Genomic DNA, 22,881 nt, shown 5'->3' with positions numbered 1-22,881 from the left:
TGCCACTCACTATATGAAGTAATCTTAGATTCATGTGCCAACTGAAACTTAAGTATTCACTTCTCTGAATATTGCAAGACAGTTCTCAGTAGTTTTTATTATAAATTTATTTGGAATATTTCCAACCTGCTCTCTGTTAAATATAATCCCAGGGCATTCTACAACATAATGCACATAATGCATAAGAATTCCAATCATGGGCATATTTACTTGGGACTCAATTCTATTGACCTTGGAGTCTCTGTGACTTTAATTCCTGGTAACATTTAGAACTTATTCTGAGAGAAAAATACGAGTTAAATATGTCTTAAAACTTGTGTTTAAATACATACTTTGTAAGGATTTAACAGGGTGGCATAGTGAGTAAAAACATGGAAAAAGGGATGCAGACCAGAAGCAGAGAGTTTTGTCATCCTTACCTGAGAGCTTCATGAGAAAATCTGATGCCATCTTGACAGAGATGTCCTGGCTGAAAAGTGCCGACGCTGTATTGGTCATAAAGTCAATGGAGTCTTTTAGCTTTGTGTTGTTGGTGATTCTGTCAACAACACTGAGAGCGAAGGTTGGGGTGGAGGTGCTGCTGTCATCTTTGGGCTCTTCTTTTATTAGCAGAGGTGGGATGGTAGATCCAGCCACCTCAGGAGTTTTAGAGGTGGCCGCAGTCCCTGCGTGGTCTGTTGCCCCATCCATCTGCTGCCCCATTCTGGAGTTGTCACTTAGCAATGGCGACCCCTTGACATCCATTTCTGGGATCTCTTCCTTCACTTTGGCTTCTGTCCTCAGGAAGTGCTGGTGGCAGCGCATGTGGAGTTTGAGGCTGAAGTGGCGAGAGGAGGTAAATGGGCATAGCTGGCACTGAAATGTCTCTCCCCGGTCTTGATGTTGGTGAACCTGATTAAGCAGTTGATGATTAAGTAACAGTGACAACAACAGCAACAACATCTCTCAGACAAATAGCAGAAACTTATTTCAGACCAATACTGTGCATATCTCCTACTGGCTGCCTTCCTGCCTCCTCAGTGCTTATAGAGCTCAGTACATTTTATTTGCACATCTCAAAAGACCTTAACAAAGGAGGTCAGCATGATGAGCTGAGATTGACTCTCCTGTCTATATGTGACAATTTAATGATGAATATTTCACAGTACACATCTTTGTTCAGAGGTCACAGGTTAAAAGTCACAGAATTATTCAAGAGCAAGCTGCAAAGCACATTGCTTCTCAGATTAGTTCCAAAAGCAATTATGTCCTGTAATATATCTATATCTATATCTATATCTATATCTATATCTATATCTATATCTATATCTATATCTATATCTATATCTATCTATCTCTCTATCTATCTATCTATCTATCTATCTATCTATCTGTGTGTGTATATAAGTGTGTGTGTGTGTGTGTGTGTGTGTGTGTGTGTGTGTGTTTACACACTGTAGGGAATAAAGACTAGGTCATAAGGACTGATTCACTGGAAAGAGAGAGAGAGAGTTCCAAGGAATCAGTCCTTATGACCTAGCCTTTATTCCCTACAGTGTATAAAACTCTAAGAACTCCATCCTTGGTCACGTTTACTTGTGAATAAATTCCATTGACTTTAGTGTATCTGTATCCCCAGTTCATGAGTTCTATTGCTGCTGCCTTTCCAGTTGATGGCAGCCAGCATCTAAATCATGTTGATGGAGGAGGAGGAGGAGGAGGAACACAGAACACAGCAGGGCTGGCATCTTTGCCAATCCATGCCAATGCAACATCTGCTCTGGCCACTAGGTAGTTAACTGCATTTGAAGTGGTTTACAAAGTTCATAACTGCAAACTGATTGCTTGTTCATGGTTTAATAAATCACAACCACGATTGGACATCATATATATACACACACACATATACATACATATACATATACATATATATACACACACACATACACACACACACACAGCTACACTCACATACCCAAAGGGAGAATGCATGGAGATACTGAAATCTTAGGCCTTCACATGTAGAACATGCCTCACATATTTGGGTTTCTGATAGCAGTTTAGTTAACCTATGCCTTGTATTACAGGCATCTCTGCAATAATGCACCTTCATCATACCTGCTCTGTACTTGGCACTATATTCAGCGATGGGAAACCTGTGGCCCATCAGATGTTGTTGGACTACAACTCCCATCATCCCTGAACATCATATTTATATCCAAATATGAACTGATTCTTGAGATCCTTAAGGTTTCTATTCCTATAGCTGCAAAACAGTGTATTAAAAACAAATTTAGAGAGTAGGACCTTTTATTAACTACATGTCATCTTCAAGCTATGCAATTTTCATCATTTTATTGTTGTTTTTAATCTGATCATCATCTTCCAGATTACTTTTCTGAATTATCTGTTGGTGCAATCGAGAAAGCATTAACTGCACTAAGACTCCAAACTATGTCCACAGTATATTTAGAGGGGAGATAAGTTAGAATATCTGTAAATTGCTGTTTATGTATTAGTGGCTAGGGAGATATTGAAGATGTTCACTAAGTATTATATTGTTCCACTATAATTTCCCTAAGGACAGGTTTTTGAAAGAGATTCTTCAGACACTTTCCTTTTTTAAACAGTAGGCGGGATTGATTATTTACTGATTGATAGGGATAATCCGAGCTCAGTCAGTAGAGCATGAGGCTTTTAAATCTCAGGGTCATGTGTTCGAGCACCACGGTGGGTGAAAGATTCCTGCATTGCAGGGGGTTGGACTGGATGACCCTTGTGGTCCCTTCCAACTCTACAATTCCATGACTCTACATAAAGTTTCTATGTTTATTCTAGTGGCTCAATAGATCAGACAAAAAATTGTCACACAAAACGGGGTCCAACGTTCTGGAGTTGATCTATGTTAAAAATGTATCTCTCAACTTGATTGTTTGTAGTGTGATGATCAATGGTTTTTAGCAAATAAATCTGACTCTTTGATGGGCTGACTATTGGTCATTCTGGCTGGGCTCATAGAGGTTGGAATCCAACAGCATTTGGAGGGCCATGGGTTTCCCATCTCATGGATAATTGCATTTTCGCCCTTATAATGTTATAAGTAATGTGTAGCTGTATGTACTAGGACCAAGGCTCTTATCAAGAAAAGCTTGGCACAGACTGATATTTTGTGTTCATTTAGGCACAAACATCTCACAGGGGACCTCTCTGAAAAATTATTGCAAAGCTTAGCTGCATGTATACAATCCCTTGCATGCAAGCAAATGGGTTTCCTGGATGGTGGCCAAACATTGGCAAGTATTTGTTATAGATAGCAAGAAGGCTACTGCTTTCACTGCCCAACCCCTGTGCTGGAGAAAATGAATCCATTAAAATGGCACTAGAAAAAAAAACAAAAAACCCCCAACCACCATGCTGGGTTTTATAACGAGTGGGTTTTTAAAGAACTGCAATGACCTCATAGACTGGATTTCTTCAATTACCAGTATCCACTGACCTTACCTTCATGTGCGATTTTAGATTGTCCTTGCGTGCACAGCGAAATGGACACAAAGGGCATTGATGGCTTTTTAAGCCTGTATGTATAACCATGTGTCGCTTCCAGTAGCTTTTCCTTTTTATCACTAGGCCACAGATCGGACACTGGAAAGGTTTCCCACCTTCTTCTTCTGAGGCTTAGGATAAGGAGCAATAAAAAAAGAAAGAAAACATCATTAAATTGTAGTGAACGTCTCTGCCTCTATCTAAATACAGTTTTGCAAATTTTATCTCTCTCCTGTGGAAATACTTCTTGGATGCTTTTCCTTAATGTTTTCATTCATCTCTGGGTACAGAACTTTCAGAACGTTGAATAATCATTTCCCTGGAATGGGGATCCTATGGGTCCAATGAAAGTGATGCTGGCAATAGAGGACAAGTGTCCCATTCATACTTTGGTCAACCAGCAGGGGATGCTACTGTGCTTTACCTAGCCTCGTGAATATAATCCTGCAGCTAATTTTTTTTTTTGCTTTTGACCTATGTAATACAGAGAAAGTACTCGGCTCTTTCTTTCTTTCACTTTCTTTCACTGAAGTATTCAAAGAAAAGGGAAGTGATTAAATTACACAGTAATCCACACCTCCTGAATGAAAGCAATACTGAGCATGACATACTGCATTTGCAATACTGATGCTGAGAGATTTTAGAGCCCCTGCTGCTGCGTAATTTCATTCTGGCTCAAGAAGACCACTGATGCCACTTCAGGATTCAAAGGCAACTCTGAGGTCATTATTTAATTCATTACTCAGTTTTACCTACACATTATGTCTAGAGCTTAATTTGAGCCCTAGAATCTGCTTTCATTGTGAGCAACCAGATAAGAAAATTAAAAAACCATTGATTTCAGTACAACTTCTACGGCTAATTCCCTTCCCAAACTGCTGCTCCTTTCTCATGGACATATGAGGGATGGAACTAAAGGTGTTTCTGCATTTGGTTGAAGGAATCTTTCGGTCGGAAGAAGATTCCTTCCAGGGGAAATAAAGGACCATACATATTCTACTCAGATATAAAACAATTGACTTATTCTTCAAGCTGGTCCTCACCTAAGGGACTACGGCTATGTTTGAATGGTCACAAGACTTTTCATAGAAGACTTGACTTTTGCATCAAGAATTCACTTTAGCATTTCATTACAACTCCCCCATATTAATCCCTGGAATCCTTTTTTTTTTTTTTTAAAAGTATCATATATTATATCTGAATGCTGTTCTTCACACCTGCTGGTTAAGCTAGAGAGAAAAGCACCTTTGAACATATACAGAGCAATCAACCACAAAGCCATTACTTATGCATAATGTTAAAAGATGAGCCCAACAAACGATGGCTTGTTGTTAGAAGAATGAGCAAGTACGAGACTTGGACTCACACACTGCTCATTCCCTTTCCTCTTCCTTTACATGCAAGGGGAGGAAATGGGAAACTGTGGTTTGTTACAAGCCATGACTGGAAGCTTTAAATTTCCTCCCCTCACACTTTAAAGGAGGAGGAGCAAGTCAGTCCAAGGTTCACATTTGTTCTTTCTTATAAAAAGAAACCACTGTTCGTCATAACTTCTGAATCAGGCCACTGAGTCAAAAGATATAATTTATAAACAGGCTTATGTCCCAGCACCTCAAAAATTAAGAGCTTCATTTATAAATGTGGCCATCAGTCATTACTGATAGTGGGTGCTATCAAGGCAAGTTAAAGATTTTGCAACTTGTTGAAAATGCAAAGAGAAAGAGAGGATTCTGCCCACTGAGTTGACATAATCAACCATCTGACATTACACTACAAATTCCTAGTCCTGTTATGAGAAAGTTTACAGTGTTACCTTGGAAACAGGAGATATTTCTGTGACTGCCGAAGGGATATCTGATTATTTTCAAAACTGCAAAAGTCAGTGGCGTTTTTCTTGTGATATTTAGGAATTATGTCCAGAATATTACAGCTCACTCCCTAATGTATTCATCAGCTGTTTTTCATCTTTGAGAACTCAAATGTCAATACTTTCTATGACTTGGAATGCAGTGATAAAACCTGCATGAACTTGTCATTTCCTGCTGCAGACTTTCTTGTAAAGATATAATTCAGCTGACTTTGCTAGAGCCCTACTGGATTGTTCATGTGTACTCTTAATCTGTTTCAGCAAATACATAATTAAATAAATACAGCACTCAAGTGTCCTGTGCTGAAACAGGTGAAATCAGTAACCTGCATAAGTGATGCAAATTAAGGAAATACATGCAAATCTGCTTCCTTATTTAATTCATTCTGCAACTCGGGTTAGGTGGGGGAGATGAAAAACAGAAAAGCTACAACAGAAAGCATTGAAGCCCTGCCTTCAAACATCAGAAAGCCTGCTTAATCGCCAGTTTCTAAGATTTCACCAGATGTTGCCTACACATCTTCAAATCCCAAAAGACTAGAAACTTTGGTTTTGTGTATAAAATATCAAAGCTTCCAGAGATTCTCAGGATGCTAAATTCTATGTTCAGTGCTGAATATACTGTGTGTATGTGCAATTTAAGTATATAAGAAATCCATCTTATTAGTTTAATAAAACAAATCTTTCCTCAAAATTTTATGCCTTTCCTGAATCACCTGATCCTCACTTTACCACAACTGCTATCTGACTATTCACAACCAATTCCAACTTTTCAGATGCAAATCCATGACCTAATCCTTGTTCAATAGACTGTGAGCTATTTGATGTGGGATGGAGTGTGTATATACACTCACACTGGGGAATGCCAGAGCCACACTGCTGGTGCTAAAAATCAATGTGCAACAGTAGCAGCAACAGCAGCAGTAATAGTAGTAGTGATACCAGTGAATTTTCTATTTATTTTTTCCACCTGAGTTCAAGTCCAACAGTCTGTCTGACAATGTTGATCAGTGTTTACCAACCTGATCCCCTGCAGATGTTTTAGGCTACAACCCCTATCATCTCCAGCTAGTGCAACCATTGCTACCAAAAAAGTAAGAGATAAAATATAAGCAAAGCCCACCTTTTCAGCCCACTTCTTAATTCCTTCCTACGCCAGTGTAAATCCAGTTCACCTTCAGACTGGACTTGGATTGTGTGCCTCTTCAAATCCTATACGTGTTCACTTTGAAGTACGTCCCATTGTGTTCCCATTGGAGCTTATCCCTTAATAAGTGTGTTTGCAATCCTATGAACTCTTTCTTAAGAGAAGGTCCCACTGAACTCATTGGGATTTACTACTGAGTAAACATGCATTGGGTCCAGCTGAATAGCCACAACCTGCTCTGTAAGCAGCAGAGTTAATGTTTTTAGGTGTATTTTATTCTAGCCATCCACTTTAGAAAGTACATGTAACAGATAAAGCTTCCTCAAACTCAGCCCTCCAGATGTTTTTGGCCTACAACTCCCATGATCCCTAGCTAGCAGGACCAGTGGTCAGGGATGATGGGAACTGTAGTCTCAAAACATCTGGAGGGCCGAGTTTGAGGAAGCCTGTACCAGATATTTCCAGATGGCAGAAACATAACTGATCATATAGGAACTGGCACCACTTTCTCTTAATCATTTCCAGCTTTCTAAATGTGATTAAAATGCTGCTTCCCTCATAAGCAAATAATGTAAATGCCGAAGAAACACAGCGTGCTTGCCAATGGAAGGTTCCATCCCATTACTTGCTGGAGGGCAAGTGGCCTACAAGACAAGTTTCCCCTAATATTTCAGTTCAGCTCTATAAAAACGTTGGGAGTATCCAAAGGCATTGCTTCGCTCACAAGAAAGAGCGTGGAATATTTATGTTCACATATGTTCAGAAGTGATCCCGCTGGATCAATCAGATCTATGATTCTGGGAACATGGCATTACGAGATTCAAAACCAGACTTATCCTAAAGAAAAAAGAAAAAAAGTCTAGACAGGATTCACAGAGCACAAAGCCTTGGGATAGCAAGACATATTCCTTATCCATTACATTCCTTCCATCTTTTAAATGATGGAATCTTCTCCATATTTTAAAACAGCATTCTGGGGAACAGTCTACAGGGTGTTTTTTCCATTTCAATATTGCATTTTTACATGGTTGCAAATCTCCCCAGGACTTTTTGGTAAAGGGCAAGAAATCTAATAAACAACAACTACAACGAGGCAGCTTTACATGGTATAGTTACTGATCTACCAGATATACGTACTTGCATGAATTTTCCAAATGACTGCTACCCTTTCAACACGAAAGTTTCGGTGAACTCCACTTTCTCCATTCCCTTGCTTCCCGATCCATATTTACATACCATTTGATTTCAAAAACCTCAAACCAGTTTACAAAAACCTCACAACCCATTAAAATTATCCATAACAGACAAAGGCAGATGAAAACACATTAACATCTATGTATCTGGATACAAACATTTTAAGCAGGCGCTGGAAAGGGTACAAGCAGAGGCACCTGCCTAATGTCAACAGGCAGGGAGCTGCAAAGTGTAGGTGCTATGAATGTGTTGTAGTAATTCAACCTGCTTGGACTACTGTGGTCAAGCTCTCCCAGTCCAGGAATAGCTGCAGCTGTCACACTAGTCACAACTGGTAAAAGGTACTACTAGCCCCTGAGGCTACCTAGACCTCTAGTGACAAAGCTGGATCCAGAAGCACCTCAGACTGCATCCCTGCTCCTTCAGGGGCAGTAGAACCCTATTGGTGCAGGCAGTTAATCACTTTCTCAGACACAGGAAGCATTTGCCCACAGTGCCTCCACCTTGCCAGGATTCAAGCTCAGTCTACTTAACGATAAAGCTTAAGACAAGGATATCTAAAAGATCATCTCACCCCCTACATGCCCAACCGACCACTGCATTCTTCAGCAGAGGGCATCCTATGGATACTAGGCAGAAGGTCTTCTCAGTAGCGGTGCCCGCCCTGTGGAACACCCTTTCATCAAATGTCAAACAGATAAACAACTATATGAAGACATCTTAGAAGACATTTGAAGGCAGCTTTCAGCGGATGGCCCAGTCGGATGGGCAGAATATAAATAATCAAATTGTTGCTGTTGTTGTCATCCTACCATGAGGTCCACCTTGCACGATGTTGGAATTGGGTTTTTTGTGTGCCCTTTGGAACTTCCTCCCATTACATTTCAGGCAGGTGCCTTCACTATTTTCCTTTTGGCACCTATTGAAGGCATTCTCCTTTCAACAAGCCTTCTAAGTGGAGATCTTCATTCCAGTTAGCCTCTGTATTGGATTTGAATTGATTTTATTTATGTTGTTCTTTTAAAATGCTTTATATAGATACTTGTGATTTTATAAAATTGTTTTTATATATGCAATTGTTTATATTGTTTTATAGAATTGTAAATCCCTCTGGGATACTTTATGTGTAGCAATGCATAAATGAAATAATTATAATGACATCCTATGAGAACAATACCATATCTGGCTGTGCTGATGGTTCAATAGTGCTGACCCACGTTCCTGTATTTGACTCAATATCTATTCCACAAACATGGAAGCAGAGGAAGAGGAAGAGTGAGTGATGCTTCCTCTCTTGCTGCTTCTTTGGGATTCTGCAACCATCAGACTAATGCTAATGGTGATGAAAAGAAGCAAATTCTCCATCTATTTGAGCCATTCTTTACCCGGCCATATAGTATATGAGAAATGCTGCCGATATAATTCTTGAGGGAAATCACATTTATCTTAATGGCAACTGGACAGGACTCATGGCTATATGAGCAGGAGGTCTACAAAAATAACAAAGCAAGCTTCAAAAAAATGAAATATACTGTGTATGCCATAAATATACAGAATGCCATAAAACTATGGTTATGAAAAGAATCAAAGGAATGCATGAGATTTATTTCCACTGCGATTATACTCAGTTTCTACACAGCTCAATTGCTCAAAATTTTCTTCTTCCCAAAACATGTATTAACAGTGACCTCTTTCTGCAAGCGGTACCATTTTTGCAGCAGTGACAAACACTGCAGAGTACCGTATGCCTAAAAAACAGCCCAACTCCTCTTTAAAAACGAAGAAGAAAAAGGTAAAGGATTATTATTCGTCTGATTATCATCTAGTTATTTTCAAGTCAAACAAGGAAGCAAAGTAATGCTTCTGAAGATCAGTTGCTGGAAACGGCAGCAGGGGAGAAAGCCCCTGTGCTGAGGTCCTGCTTGCGTGCTTCCCAGAGGCACCTGGCTAGCCCCTGGAGGAACAGGATGGTGGAGCAGATGGGCCACTGGCCTGATCCAGCAGGCCATTAGGCTACTATGAAGTGTCAAACAAACAGTCAAGTCTGTGTTAGATGTTTCCAAAGCAACACCAAAAATATGTATTGTAAACTTATTTGATTTTTACCTAGGGCTTCATAAATGGCCTGTTAATACACAACAGACTGTGTGTGTCCTTAAGAATGTAACAACTGGACCTGAGATTCCAGAATACATGGACATACAAAGGAAAATGGGTTCTCTTGGAGAGGCTCGAAAGCTATCCTGACTCTTGAAGTTATGTTAGTGGGCCTAGAAGTCTCCCATTGCCACCCAGCAAGTTATATTTTGTTTGTTTCTCCTTTTTTACTTGTTCCCCGCAAAGTTTGATTTGGTTTTATTATTTTTACCCCACTTTTCTGTATGGGGAGATGCAGATCAGCTTAAAAATACTAAAACATATGTAATGAATATTCACTGCATGCCATGGATGGTACTCCATTTGGATGGTTTTATGAATTATTATTATTATTATTATTATTATTATTATTATTACTCTACCGATTAGTCTAGGCTTGGTGGATAATCAAACTTTACTACAAGCCACTAGACCATGTTCTCTACATGGTCATGAATGTTCTCTGCAAAGTTTACCCAGGATCTGAAAGCCTGTGGCAATCTAGTTCCACTGCTTGCTACTCCAAAAAAGTCATGGTTACTTACAAGTTTTATTTCTTTCTTTCTTTTTAAAAAAAAGCATACTAACAATATTAAATGATTAAATGTTAACTTTCTTTGAACTACAACAATATTTCCATGGAAACAAAAATATGGGATGCGTATACTAAAGAATAAATTAGAATTCATATATATCTCATTACTTATCATCTATGGTTTAAAATGTTTATCTGTTGTTTGCTAGCAGAATTATCTTTGGGCAAACAACTGAATTCTGCCCTTTCGGACTAAAGCAGTAAAGTGATAAAAATAAGGATAGATAGATTCTACGGAGCATAATTAGGAAAAACCTGTTCATTTTCTTCTGCCTAGTGATATGGTTAACCTCATTTGTAACAGTTAAATGTGATTTTTGTAGCATTTGTAGCACCTGCAGGCACTCCGTCCTCAAAGGAAGAAGAGAACAACCTATACGGGCTTTAAACCCCTTGCTTTGCAAGTCGGCTGTAACCCTGTTCAGCCATTTGGAATCCTTGTTTCATCAAGAAGGGAGATGGCACCTTATGCCTGACAAACATACATTCATCTGAAGCTGTGAAAAGAGCCTAAAGGAAAGGTGGAGAACCTGAAGCCATCCAGATGTTGTGAGACGTACAACTCCCATTATCCCTAAACACTGACCATGCTGGTTGGGGCTGAATGGAGTTGGTTCAGCAACATCTGGAGGGTCACAGGTTCCCCCATCCTTGGCCTAAAGTGTATGCAAGCACGGTCCCTTCCATGGCTGGAGGAACCTTGCTTTTCTATTTACTATACACAAACAACTGAACAGGATGAGAAGCTGACAAGGTGAGGGAGATGTCGTATGGCATTTGGCTGCTATTAAAATGCATCCTAGCCTCTTTTAAGTAAAAAAAAAATCACACATTCACTGATATGTGCTATCTAACAAGAACTCTTTTATCTCCTCCCCTAAAAATGTTTTTAAAAGTATTTTAAATTTGGTTTGGATAATGAGCCCAGATTTCAGAGAGAACTGTATTAAACACCAGTTTCCTTTCAAACACGCAGGAGGCTAAGGACTCTGATCCGTCACATACATTATTTTAACTGCCTTCTGCTTCATTGTGTTTCCTTAACACACTGAAACAATGCAGAACTGAAAATGCGTACGATGCTTTAACTCTCAGCAGAATGACAGCTCATACCTGGATTAGAGGTTTTAGAACTTCTTCCTTAGGGGCTGGGAGTAACAATAATTCCAAAGACTGCGGTGGAGTTACTTTCTCTTGCTTCATATCCGAAAGCTGCAGGGGATCTTCTGCAACCAGTGACTTTTTCTTCTCAGCCAAAAGACTGCCTGCAGCTCTTGCAGCGACCTCCTTGAGAAGGGCTGCTGAAGAAGTCATTGAGGCGAGAGAAAGAAAAGAGCTAGCTGGCGGTGGGTGGTCCTGACCAGGAGTCATGCTTCTCTCACTGACTTTCTTTGATAGCGCGGCTAAGGTGGAGCTTGCAGACTGGGAACTAAATGGCGAAGAAAAGGTTTCAAACCTGATAGGATCTTCAGTTCGAGAAAGCGACTTGTCCTGAAGGACTGCATTGGCAGCGGCTTTCAACTTTAGGATGGCTGAGTCCGGAGACAAACCACAAGATGGCGCTGAGTTGGGCAGCCACTTGCCTTGATTCCATATAAACCTGTTGTTGGCGCCATATTGGTCATTATGTTCCTGTTTTTCAGCCAGCTTTCTAGCAAGGACACTTAGCTGCTGAGCATGATGCGTAGGTGGAGAAAAGGAGATGTTTGAGCCAAGATTTACAGGGGACTCAACCCTGCCGTTAACTGCAACACTAGTGTCTAGCTTGAGAGAACCAGCCTCCAGCAGACGTCTCAGGTTACTGCTCAGTGGCTTATTGGGGCCAGGAGTGTCATCTTCACATGCAGAAGACACACCGGGGGAAAGGTGTTCTTTATTCTGTAACACGTCCCTCAGAGCCTCGTTCTCAACAGCTGCTAGCTCCAGGGTGTTGCTGCTAGGAGTTGCACTCCCCAGGGAAGTGTCTGGAGATGTGGACTGTTCTTGGATCCTATCCTCAAAGGATAATTTGAAGTTCTCCTGGACTTCTCCATAGGATGCTTCTGATGGGGTTTCCGAAGAGTTTCCAAACCAGTGATCTTCCTCACTAAGCTCACCTTCAGCTTCTTCCTGCCGGGTACCATCTGTGGAAAATCAAAGGGAATCACTTTCATTTCAGGTTCTGTCCAAGTTAAGTGTATCTATAGGACTCAATGAGGTCCTATGAAGTTGACAAAAAGATTCTCAATAAACATTAGTTTGATACAACTTTAGCATCAACTATGTTACATTTTCAGCATATTTTTAAAACCTATTTCCTCACCCAGAGATTCCAATACCATTGATACTGATTTGGCATATACCGCCAACCACAGTGTATTGCACTGAATATCGGTACTTCAATTGTAGATTGTTTCATACAGAAACCCCATGAGTTACACAATTAACTTGTGCAAATTCAGCTTTACATGCTTGGCAAAAAAATAAAAAAATAAAAAGGGGGCAGAAAGGGGGTAAGCATCCAGGAAAAAAAGATGTTGGCAATCCCACCTCCGAATGAACCCGATATGTTCCGGCTATATGTGACTTTGGCTTTAGGCACAATCTTCGGAACATAGCCCCCACATAAGTTGTGGGGCTTACTGCAATGTGTTTTACTATTTTTACATGCTGCTTTGGATATTACACAAGAGAAATTTTTCAGTATGTGATATAGGAAAAAGCAGAGAACACTCATCCTTTAGGGCTTTGATGTAACCATTTGTATGCTTGACTTGAGAAATAAGGACAAGCAAATGTATTTGCAATATGACTATCACAGTTAGCCATTATAGCCCTATCAGCACTATGCATCTGAAGTAGTATTATGCCACTTTAAACAGTCGCAGCTCCCCCCCCAAAGCATTCTGGGAGCTGTAGTTTGTTAAGGGTGCTGAGAGTTGTTAGGAACCCCCTTCCACTCACAAAGCTACAATTCTCAGATTTCATAATTAATCCCACTTCCCAGGGACCTCTTTCTTTACTTATATTCACACATGACATGTAAGATTTTGAACCCCACCCAGAAATTGTACATAGCTCAATCCAGCATAATGCCACTTAACTGCTAAATATTAAGATTTATGACTATGTGATGTTTATTTCTAAATCATTATATCAGGCTCCAAGAACATGGATTCATCTCTCCCTGCCCCCAGTCTATAACAAAAAAGCAAGTCAGTTCTTCCTTGGAAGAGAAAGAAACTAGCTGTTTCATAAGATTGTAGTATAAAGGGGGGGGGGGAGAGTTAAAATGAAGAGCACTTCCAATAGAACTGTCATTTTTCAATTGAAAATTGTTTGCTTCTTTAACCACATTTTCTCATCACTGGCAGTTCTAACATATCTTCTCCCTCCCAAGAACTGACTGGCAGTGTTTAAAGGGCAGTGACCCTGGATTGCTCTTGCTCACAATAGGCATTCAGAGAGACACAGATATGACCAAGGACTTTTTTTGTGCACCAGGCTAACCAATCAAAACGCAGTAAAGAACAATAGTAACATTAAAATTAAATGGATGCTATCACTTCTCGCCAGATATCTTTAATAGCAGGATTGCTTTAAGAAGAGAACACCTCATACAATAAAAAGAGTCATGGAAATACTATACTACTATGAGTCACCAAGAATATTTGGGGGAAGGTAGAATCTAATGACATGAATACTGTGATGATACAGTAAATAAAAGCGGTTTAAAAGATCACTCTAGTAACATTAATGGCTGAATACCTGGATACAGAATTATTAACTGAGCCCATTCATACTTCCACCAAACATACAAAACATAAATCTGTATCAGACAATTAACAGAATCAATTAATAATAAGCAGAACTGTGAAGAACAGCAAAATAACAAGACATGTCCCATTTAGACGTTTGCTGAATTGCAATTTAAATGCTATGAGAGATCCAGTTAGTTGTTGCTAGTGTGTGGCAGGGAAATTTTTTGTTTCAAGTAGTATGAAGTGTCCCAAGTTCTAATCTGTGGGGTGTATCCAACTAAATTATACTCACGAGTAGACCCACTGAAATTAGCAGACCTACATTAGTCATGTCAGTTAGTTTTACTGTGTCTACTCTTCCTAGGATTAACATTTGATACAATACTGGATCTGGAAGCGCTCTAGAACCAATGGACAAGAAGGGTCCATTGGGTCCACAGGAAAGAAGCTGCCTGTTATGGATGGGGACTGGGCAAAGAGGAGAGAGGAATCATCATCCTGTAGTAGACTATGTGCTCTGCATGCAGAAGGTCCAAGGCTCAAACACTGGCATTGCCAATTAAAAGGATCAGGTAGCACGTGATGTGAAAGACGTCTGCAGTTCTGTATTAGGCAGATACGTAGCCCAACCTGGTATGAGGCAGCTTCATAGGAGTTATGGACAACACCCTACTTCTTCTCATAACTGACAGTCCAAGATATAACCTGGAGGTATATGAGGCTCAAGATATGATCTACTGCCATGTGAGGCCAACACCTTACTGAAGGTCTGGGTTGGGTCACTGCATAGATGGGAACCATGTCTTTGGGTTGCTTTGGGTTCCATGATGAAAGGAAGTGCAGTATAGTGTAATAAAATAAAATAAAAACCATCCACATACCCCACCTTGAAGAAGCCCACAGGCTACTGTAAGGAGCAAATGTTTGTTTGGGAAACATTGTTTTTTGAAGGTTACAATTTTTAAAAGGCAAAACCACCACCTTTAACAAGGACTGGTGAACCCCGAGATGAAAGCTTCACTTTAACTTTGTACTCATTCCAATAAATAATAAAGAAAAACTAGCTGCTCCCTGGTTCAGTACATTCAACAGCCTGTAATCAGTTTTGAAGCTGGAACCTGACCTGACCTCATCCTCTAATCAGCTTCTTAAAACACCACCTCGTCTCCCCAGCCCAACGAAGAGTCTCCTCCTCCTCAGAACTGTATTGAAAACCTTTGTGGGCCCTCAGAGTGTACACAAGAGTACTTCAACCTCATAATAATGTTGAGCCATGAAGAATACAATGCCCTTTTTAATTTTTTTTTTAAGGCCACTCAGATTAAAACATCAATGCACTTGGACGCAAGCAACATTTTTTTTTTAGTGCAGCTACTCATTTAAACCTGCCAAGGTCGCCAAGGCAACCAGATTGCAGTCTCTCTTCCAGGGGAGAAAGAAGGTGCAGAGAGCACTGACTTGTAAGAAGAGTGCGCAAGCGTGTTCCATCATGCACCAGCAATATTCAGCAAAGTTGAAGAGTTACTGCACAATCTGTGTGAGAGGCAAACCCATACCTAGTTAAATACAAGATGAGGGAAGCCTATTTTGCTTGTTTAAAATGCACCTGGGGGATGAAAGTCAGAGGACTGGTTGGCTTGCAAACTGGACTCACCTGGAGCAGTTGGTTCTGTGGCCATTTTTGTATGTGCTTGTTCTCTGCATATGCACAATGGCCTAGACTGCACAGCACAGCATGTGAAGCTGCCTTATAAAGCACTAGATCATTGGTCCATATTGCCCAGCATTGTCTACCGACTGTAGGTCACCAAGGCTTCAGGCAGAGGCCTTCCTCAGCCCTAGTCCTAAGATCTTTTATCTCAAGGAGCAGGAGCTCTGTTCAGCCCAAGGGCCATATTCCTTTCTGGGCAATCATCTGAGGGCCACATGCCGCTGGTGCGTGGGCCCAGAGGTAAAAGTCGGTGGAGCCTGCAGTTTTAATTTTATCTTTACAGTACGCTAGTTTCCACACACATTCTTTATCCAAGTGAACAAAAAGCAGTAGCCAAGTCCAGCCACACAAAAACACTCAAGGAGGGTGTGAAATACTATTTCACCTATATGCTATTTTTCTAGAAAAAGAAGTGCCGGAGCTCACCTTGTTCTCATAGAATGGCAATGGTGCCCACCTGAGAGGTGTCGGAGCTGAGTTCTTGTGAGCTCCAGATGGGGGAAAAAGCCTGGACAGAGAGGCCTGAAGTCTACTTTTGGCCCCTAGAGCTGATGGTCCTCCTCATTTTATCTGAACATGGCACAGATTCACTGAAGCTAGGACCTTGGGCATGCACAGGCTGTGCCACTGAACTCTGTGTGGCTCCCTAAACCAACGTGTGGGGAATTGCTGAATGGGTGGTTCTATCATGTGACAAGAGGAAGCAATGCCTAACCCTATGATTCTATTATTAGCAAATCAGTTCCAAGAATACCTCGCAAAAATAAACAAGGAAGTCTCTAAAGAAACACAGGTCAACAACTTGGTTCATTTCTTCATCTGAAAGGATGCCTTTCTACTTGATATATACCACTATCTCCTTTAGCAATCCAAGCTAACTTTCACATAGCCAACATATTATTGGTCACACACACATACAAACACACACACTTCTAAGGCTGATAGATCAGCCAATTATCTGCTTCCCAGAATTTTATTTGTCTTCTGTTTTTTATCTGTACATTATCAATACCTATTACAAGAAGATATCGTTTTACATTATCAAGACAGTCTTAAATTACCAGGACAGGCTGAATGCAATTACAATTGGCTTATTAGGAAAAGCATTATAAAAATAAATCTGTACCTTTATATTAGAACGCTTACTCATAAGAAATTTATTTTCCATTACCAGAAGAATGCTGTTGTTTTGTAGGGAGTCTGTATGTACTTGATATTATTCTATAGCCCTGGTACACCAGGTTGCCATTGCCAATGTAATCATAAGAACTGCAGTTGCAGAAACTGTAGTTGCAGAAACTAAAACTAACACTCGTTACACTTTGGCTGTGTCCTTGGACAATGCACTGCCATCCACCCATCACATCACTGCACACCTATACTATGCTCCCTTTCAACACAGTGAAAGGGTAGAAAGTACCCTTTCTACCCTTTCCTGACTTTCCCTCAGTGGGGAATACTTCTACAACCTTTGAGCGTGGGCATCTGCATTTCTAATTTTTTGACAATGTGCATCGCCAAAGAAGAGGACAAAAAAAGGTGCAGCAGATGTGCATAAAATTTGCAGCTGCCGATTTATATGCAGAAATTCACATTTAAAAGGACTATGCTCCAAATAGAAGTAACAGTACATTTCGCCATAGCAGGGAAGAATGTGTGGCAAAGTGCTGCCAACTGTTGATGAGCAACTTCAAGGTTCCTGATCTCCCCTTTTCTGTTTCATTATCTTTAGGTTGGACAGACCAGGCAGCCCTTCAAACAGAGGATTCCTTCAAAGAGAGGGCTGTCCTCTGCAAAGTAGGACATGTGGCAACTCTACAGCCTGTTGGATAACAGGATTGCTACACCAGCACCCAGTTATTTGCTAAATCTCACCCCTTGTATAACCAACTGATCACTGCTCTCTGCAAGAAAGGGCATCATCCTCCAGATACCATCTTATCAGGAGGTCTCTTCCACGCTGTGCCAGAATCTGTGGCAGCAGCACCTACTTTTTATAAGTCCTTCCTGTTGCATATCAGTCAGGCACTACTTCTATTGTCTCTTTGGCACCTGTTGAATACTTTCTTATTGTGGTGTGTCTCTGTTTTCCCCAACTGCTGAGTAGTCATTGATTGCACAAAACGGTTCCTTTGTTCACAGTAGCCCACATGCCCACACCACCAAAGCACCCACTTTCATGCTTCTAGTTCTTTAGATGTGGGGGGCAGAATGAGGAAAGCCCTCTGATAAGACACATGCTGTCCCTTCATGGGGTTACATACTTCTAGTGGTATGTCATGGCCGACTGCAGAGCAAAGCCCTAGTCACGTGTTGGTCACATTAAACGTGTGAATAAAGGGAAGTGGAAAGCCCTGCATGTGACATTGTACATCCTACACTCTCACTCCCTAACTCAGTATGTTTGGTGAAGGTTGGAAGATGGAGCTAGCTGTACTCATGTAGGGGATCCATTAGCACAAGTTGGTGTATGAGCATTGCTGCCATGCCCAGCCAACAAAACTTAAGGGATGGAATCATACTCCGAGTTGTGTGTGGCCTTGCCTTCATCAGCACTAATTATGTACAGGCAACTTCTAGGAATGGACATACCACTACAGTATGTCCTCAAGGAGACAGAAAATACCACGAAACAGCTTGAGTTCTCTTTGGCGTATCTAGAATCTCATGAGTCTCAACTTCAAAGAAAAATATATATTTTCCCCCTCTTGGGAAAATGGCTAGAATCCATATATTCTAGCTTTATCTCCAAGAATGTATCCTTTAAAGTTTATATCTGTTTTATGGGTGGGCAGTGAAACTGGAGCACAGTGTTGCAAGGTTTGATTACCTGACCACTTGAACTAAAAGAATATTGATCTTCCACAAAAAAGATGTATACCTCTCTCTTTTTAAAAAAAAATTGAGCATTTTAGATTAATTTCATTTTGTCATGAAGCTGGCAAAACTTTTCATTGGGGAAAAAAAAATCAACATAAAAAACCACTTGTATGAACTAAACAGTTGTTTATGGTCTCTAGTTAGGCACCATTATGTTGTGCCAACATCATTCTTATTTTATCTTAAGACTGTTTTGCCTCTAAAATCTATGCAACTTACTATGAAATGCATAGAACTAGAACTGGTTTTGAAAAGAAGAGGCAAAAGGTACTGAGTAATGATTTGTGGCTCCCCAAAGCTCAGGTGACAGAGCATGAGACTCTCAATCGCAGGGTTGTGGAATCAAGCCCCATGGTGAGCAAAAAGATTCCTGCAATGCAAAGGGGCCACACCTTGCAGCAGCTTGTATTCAGCCTGTAATGTCTGGCTGTGGTCTGAAATCCAAGGATAACTGGGTTGCCTGTCTTTGGGTAAATACTGCTCTTCCTGGAGCCCACACTTTTTGTTGTTTTGCCAGCACAAATAAAAATGCTTTACCGTGCTTCTTTGGATACTGAAGCTCTTGTTTTCATGGGTCTATCGAATAGAAAGCTCTGTTAAAATGAGGATAAACTATAAAGCATGCCGCTAAGATAGAACCAGCACTCAAAAGAAGTCAATGCAATCAGGAAGGGGCTCTGAATTGATTTTAACATTCCTACATATGTAATAATAGTGAGCTCATTCTCTGAGTGTAGATGCTTATGTCACCCAAATGGCCCTTTCCATGCACAACAGGCTCAGTAGGCTCAGAGTTATCCTAAGGTCTGCAAGAGCACACACACACCTTTTTTGGGGGGGAGGTGGAAATCAAAGAGGAGAAAAAACAAAACTGCCAAATGAGAAAGGGCTTCAGTGGCCAAATAATGCATGACTGACTTTTAAGGCAAAGAAAGAGAACACTACAGTAGGTGGTAAGGAAAGGAATGGGGGAATTCTGGAAAAAGACACGGCTTGAACAAAAGTCTTCTAAACTGCAACATTCTGTTGCAGGTCCTGTGAATACTACAGTGTCCACATTTTGGAAGCTGGGGAACCAATATGGTTTCCTTTCCTTGCAGGCATCAATAAAAGCAATTTAAAGTACCCTAGCTATCACTTTCAAAAACACAAACATATGGAGTGTTGGCAGTTTCTATTAAAGGCTTAGACATCAGATAAAGGCAGAAGTAATAAAGGGAGTTTTAGGAGTCAGGATATCGCTTCTGCATTCTTTTCTGCTCCCCTGCCCTAGACTCTCTTGTTTTGCCCACCAATTGCTCCAAACTGTTCTGTGAGTTTCAATGTTACTTCCTCAATCCCAGAAACAAAGGGAAAGAATACTTTTCAAATTCTGCAATGCTGTTCACATACACTCTGCAGTACAATAATATAATTGATTAGGCTTATGCATATTTTTTTTGCAAAATGTCTTCCTATTTCAGAACTCGGAATATTAGTAATATTTAGGTCACAGTTCTAGGCCCTCTGGCCATGTTCCAGTGAGGTAAGGTACACCCACACTAAAAGCTTTCTGGACATTTCCTTTTCTGCAGCTAACAGCAAACCACAAGGCAATTTTTAAACTCAAGGAAATTTAAAAGTGGATTTGGGGTTTTGGCAAAAGATTTGCCGAACAGGAAGCAGCTAGGAAAAAATGTCTGTTGCAGGCACACATCTGGTATGCATGAGCCTGCAGATCACTAACTCACCCATCCTGGACTACAAATCAGTGGCTCACAACTGTTAGGATTTGGTTGTGGACCATCAAGGTAATGGCAGCAGCTGTAGAACACATTAGTTCTGTGAAGAGGTCATGTTGAGTAACTGGTCATAGGAATCAGCATATAGCAACCTATTCATTGCTGAATGTACTTGTGTTCCGGGAACCTGTGTTGGTACTGCATCTTCACTGGGTTCAAAGTTATTATTATTTATTAAATTTGTATACCGCCCTTCATCCGAAGATCCCAAGGCAGTTCACAACAGAAAAGTACAAAATGAGAAAACAATTTATCATAAAACAACAATGTAGAACAGTGAAATTGTGTTGACCATTGCTGACCATTAGCACTGCCTTCTTCCACAAAGCGGCCAACTTAGATGTCTCTGGGAAGCCCAAAAGCAGGATGCGAAGACAACAGCTTTCTCCTTATGTTATTTCTCAACCATTTTTATTCAGAGGCATTCTGCTGCTGAACTTGGAAACAGACTTTATACCTTTATACCATCATGACTAGCAGTCACTGATAGCCTGATCCACTATGAACTTGTCTCATCCTTTTTTAATCTAAGTTGGTGCTATTACTACATCAAGCAAATTCCACAACTATGCACTTTGTGAAGAAGTCTTTCCTTCTGCCTTCACTGGATGCTTCCTGATTCTAGTTTTATAAGAGAGGGAGAAACTTCTCTGTTCACTTTCCCCACACTATGTATACATATTTATATAAACCTTGGTCCCCCCCTTACTCACCTCCCTCCCCCCAAATTAAGAAGCTCCAAAACATTGTAATCTTTCCCTTCTGCGATCCCTGATAATCTTGCTCCCCCTTTTCTGTCCTGTTTCCAGATCAGCAATATTCTTGTTGAGACTAGGCAGTAGTATAATAGCATTATGACACTGGCAGTTTTACAGTGGTGCCTCGCAAGACGAATGCCTCGCAAGACGAAAAACCCGCTAGACGAAAGGGTTTTCCGTTTTTTGAGGTGCTTCGCAAGACGAATTTCCCTATGGGCTTGCTTCGCAAGACAAAAACGTCTTGCAAGTTTGTTTCCTTTTTCGTAAAACCGTTAATACCCAGGGTGCATTGCTTGAAGAGGTGCAGTTGCGACTTGACTTCGAGGAGCAACACAGAGCACGTGGTGTGGTAGCCTTTTTTGAGGTTTTTGAGGACTTTGCTGATTTTTGAAGCTTTTCCAAAACTTCTTTTGCAGCCATTTGGTAAGTTAAACTTTTAAAACTTTTTTGGGGGTTTTTGGATTTTGGGTTGGGGTGTTTGGAATTCAAGGACTCGGTGTTGGGGAGAGGTTTGCGAGAATCTGGGAGCTTGTGTGGTTTTTTTCTGCATTTTTATGATTTTTTGTGACCATTGGGGCACTCTGCTGTTTTTTTTTAAATAATTTCTGGGTTTGAATTTCTGTGTGGTGGGTGGCTGGGGGAACAGTTGAGGAGGGGTTTGCAAGAATCTGGGAGCTTATGTTTTTTTTTTTAATTTTTATGATTTTCTGTGACCATTGGGCCATGTTGTTTTTTTTAAAAAAAATTTCTGGGTTTGAATTTCTGTGTGGTGGGCGTCTGGGGGAACAGTTGGGGAGGGGTTTGCAACAGTTGGGGAGGGGTTTGCAATTTCTGCGTGGTGGGTGGGTGGCTGGGGGAACAGTTGAGGTTTTTGAAGACTTTGGTGATTTTTAAAGCTTTTCCAAAACTTCTTTTGCAGCCATTTGAGGATTTTGAAGACTTTGGTGATTTGCAGCCATTTCGTAAGTTAAACTTTTAAAACTTTCTTTGGGGTTTTTGGATTTTGGGTTGGGTGTTTGGAATTCAAGGACTTGGTTCTGGGTTTGAATTTCTGTGTGGTGGGTGGCTGGGTGCTTTTGAATTTTTTGGGTGTGAAGCACTGATTTTTTTTTCTTTTCTGAGTTTACAAAGGTAGGAGCTGTGCTGCCACGGGACCCAAGAAGACTGCTGCTGCAGAGGCCGGCGAGAGGAAGAAGGAGGTGACGCTGGAAATGAAGAAGGAAATCATCCGGAAGCACGACGGTGGAATGCGTGTGACAGACCTCGCCAGGGAGTACAGCAGGAACCCATCGACCATCGGCACCATCCTGAAGATGAGGGAGAAGATCCTTGCGACTGATGCAGCCAAGGGAGTCACCAGGATCGTGAAGAACCGCCCAGCTGTTCTGGAGGAGGTCGAGAAGTTGCTGCTCATCTGGTTAGAAGAGAAGCAGCGTGCAGGGGACACAGTGACTGAGGCCGTCATTTGTGAGAAGGCCAAGGCCTTGCACGCAGACCTCGTCTGGGAACAGCCAGGAACCTCAGGCGAGCCAGAAGTCTTCAAGGCAAGC

General features: G+C 40.9%; 1 protein-coding gene and 1 long non-coding RNA gene across 2 annotated transcripts in view; one reads left to right on the top strand and one right to left on the bottom strand.

Annotated features, from left to right (window-relative positions):
* Window positions 1-18,046, top strand: part of LOC308485925 — a 29,224-nt gene extending 11,178 nt beyond the window's left edge. Inside the window, exon 3 of the long non-coding RNA XR_013990872.1 lies at window positions 17,645-18,046. This is a non-coding gene — a long non-coding RNA (uncharacterized lncRNA). The remainder of the gene's footprint in view (window positions 1-17,644) is intronic.
* ZNF827 (zinc finger protein 827) overlaps window positions 1-22,881 on the bottom strand; it is a 128,990-nt gene that overhangs the window by 82,667 nt on the left and 23,442 nt on the right. The window contains 4 exon segments of the mRNA XM_081021862.1: window positions 420-891; window positions 3,481-3,653; window positions 11,575-11,604; window positions 11,607-12,584. Of these exon segments, the coding sequence (XP_080877988.1) occupies window positions 420-891; window positions 3,481-3,653; window positions 11,575-11,604; window positions 11,607-12,584 (1,653 nt within the window).

This window comes from Podarcis pityusensis (genome assembly GCF_964106645.2).
Source record: "Podarcis pityusensis genome assembly, chromosome: 9".
In the NCBI taxonomy this organism is placed as follows: Eukaryota; Metazoa; Chordata; class Lepidosauria; order Squamata; family Lacertidae; genus Podarcis; species Podarcis pityusensis.
This window is presented reverse-complemented; position numbering and strand designations above follow the sequence as displayed.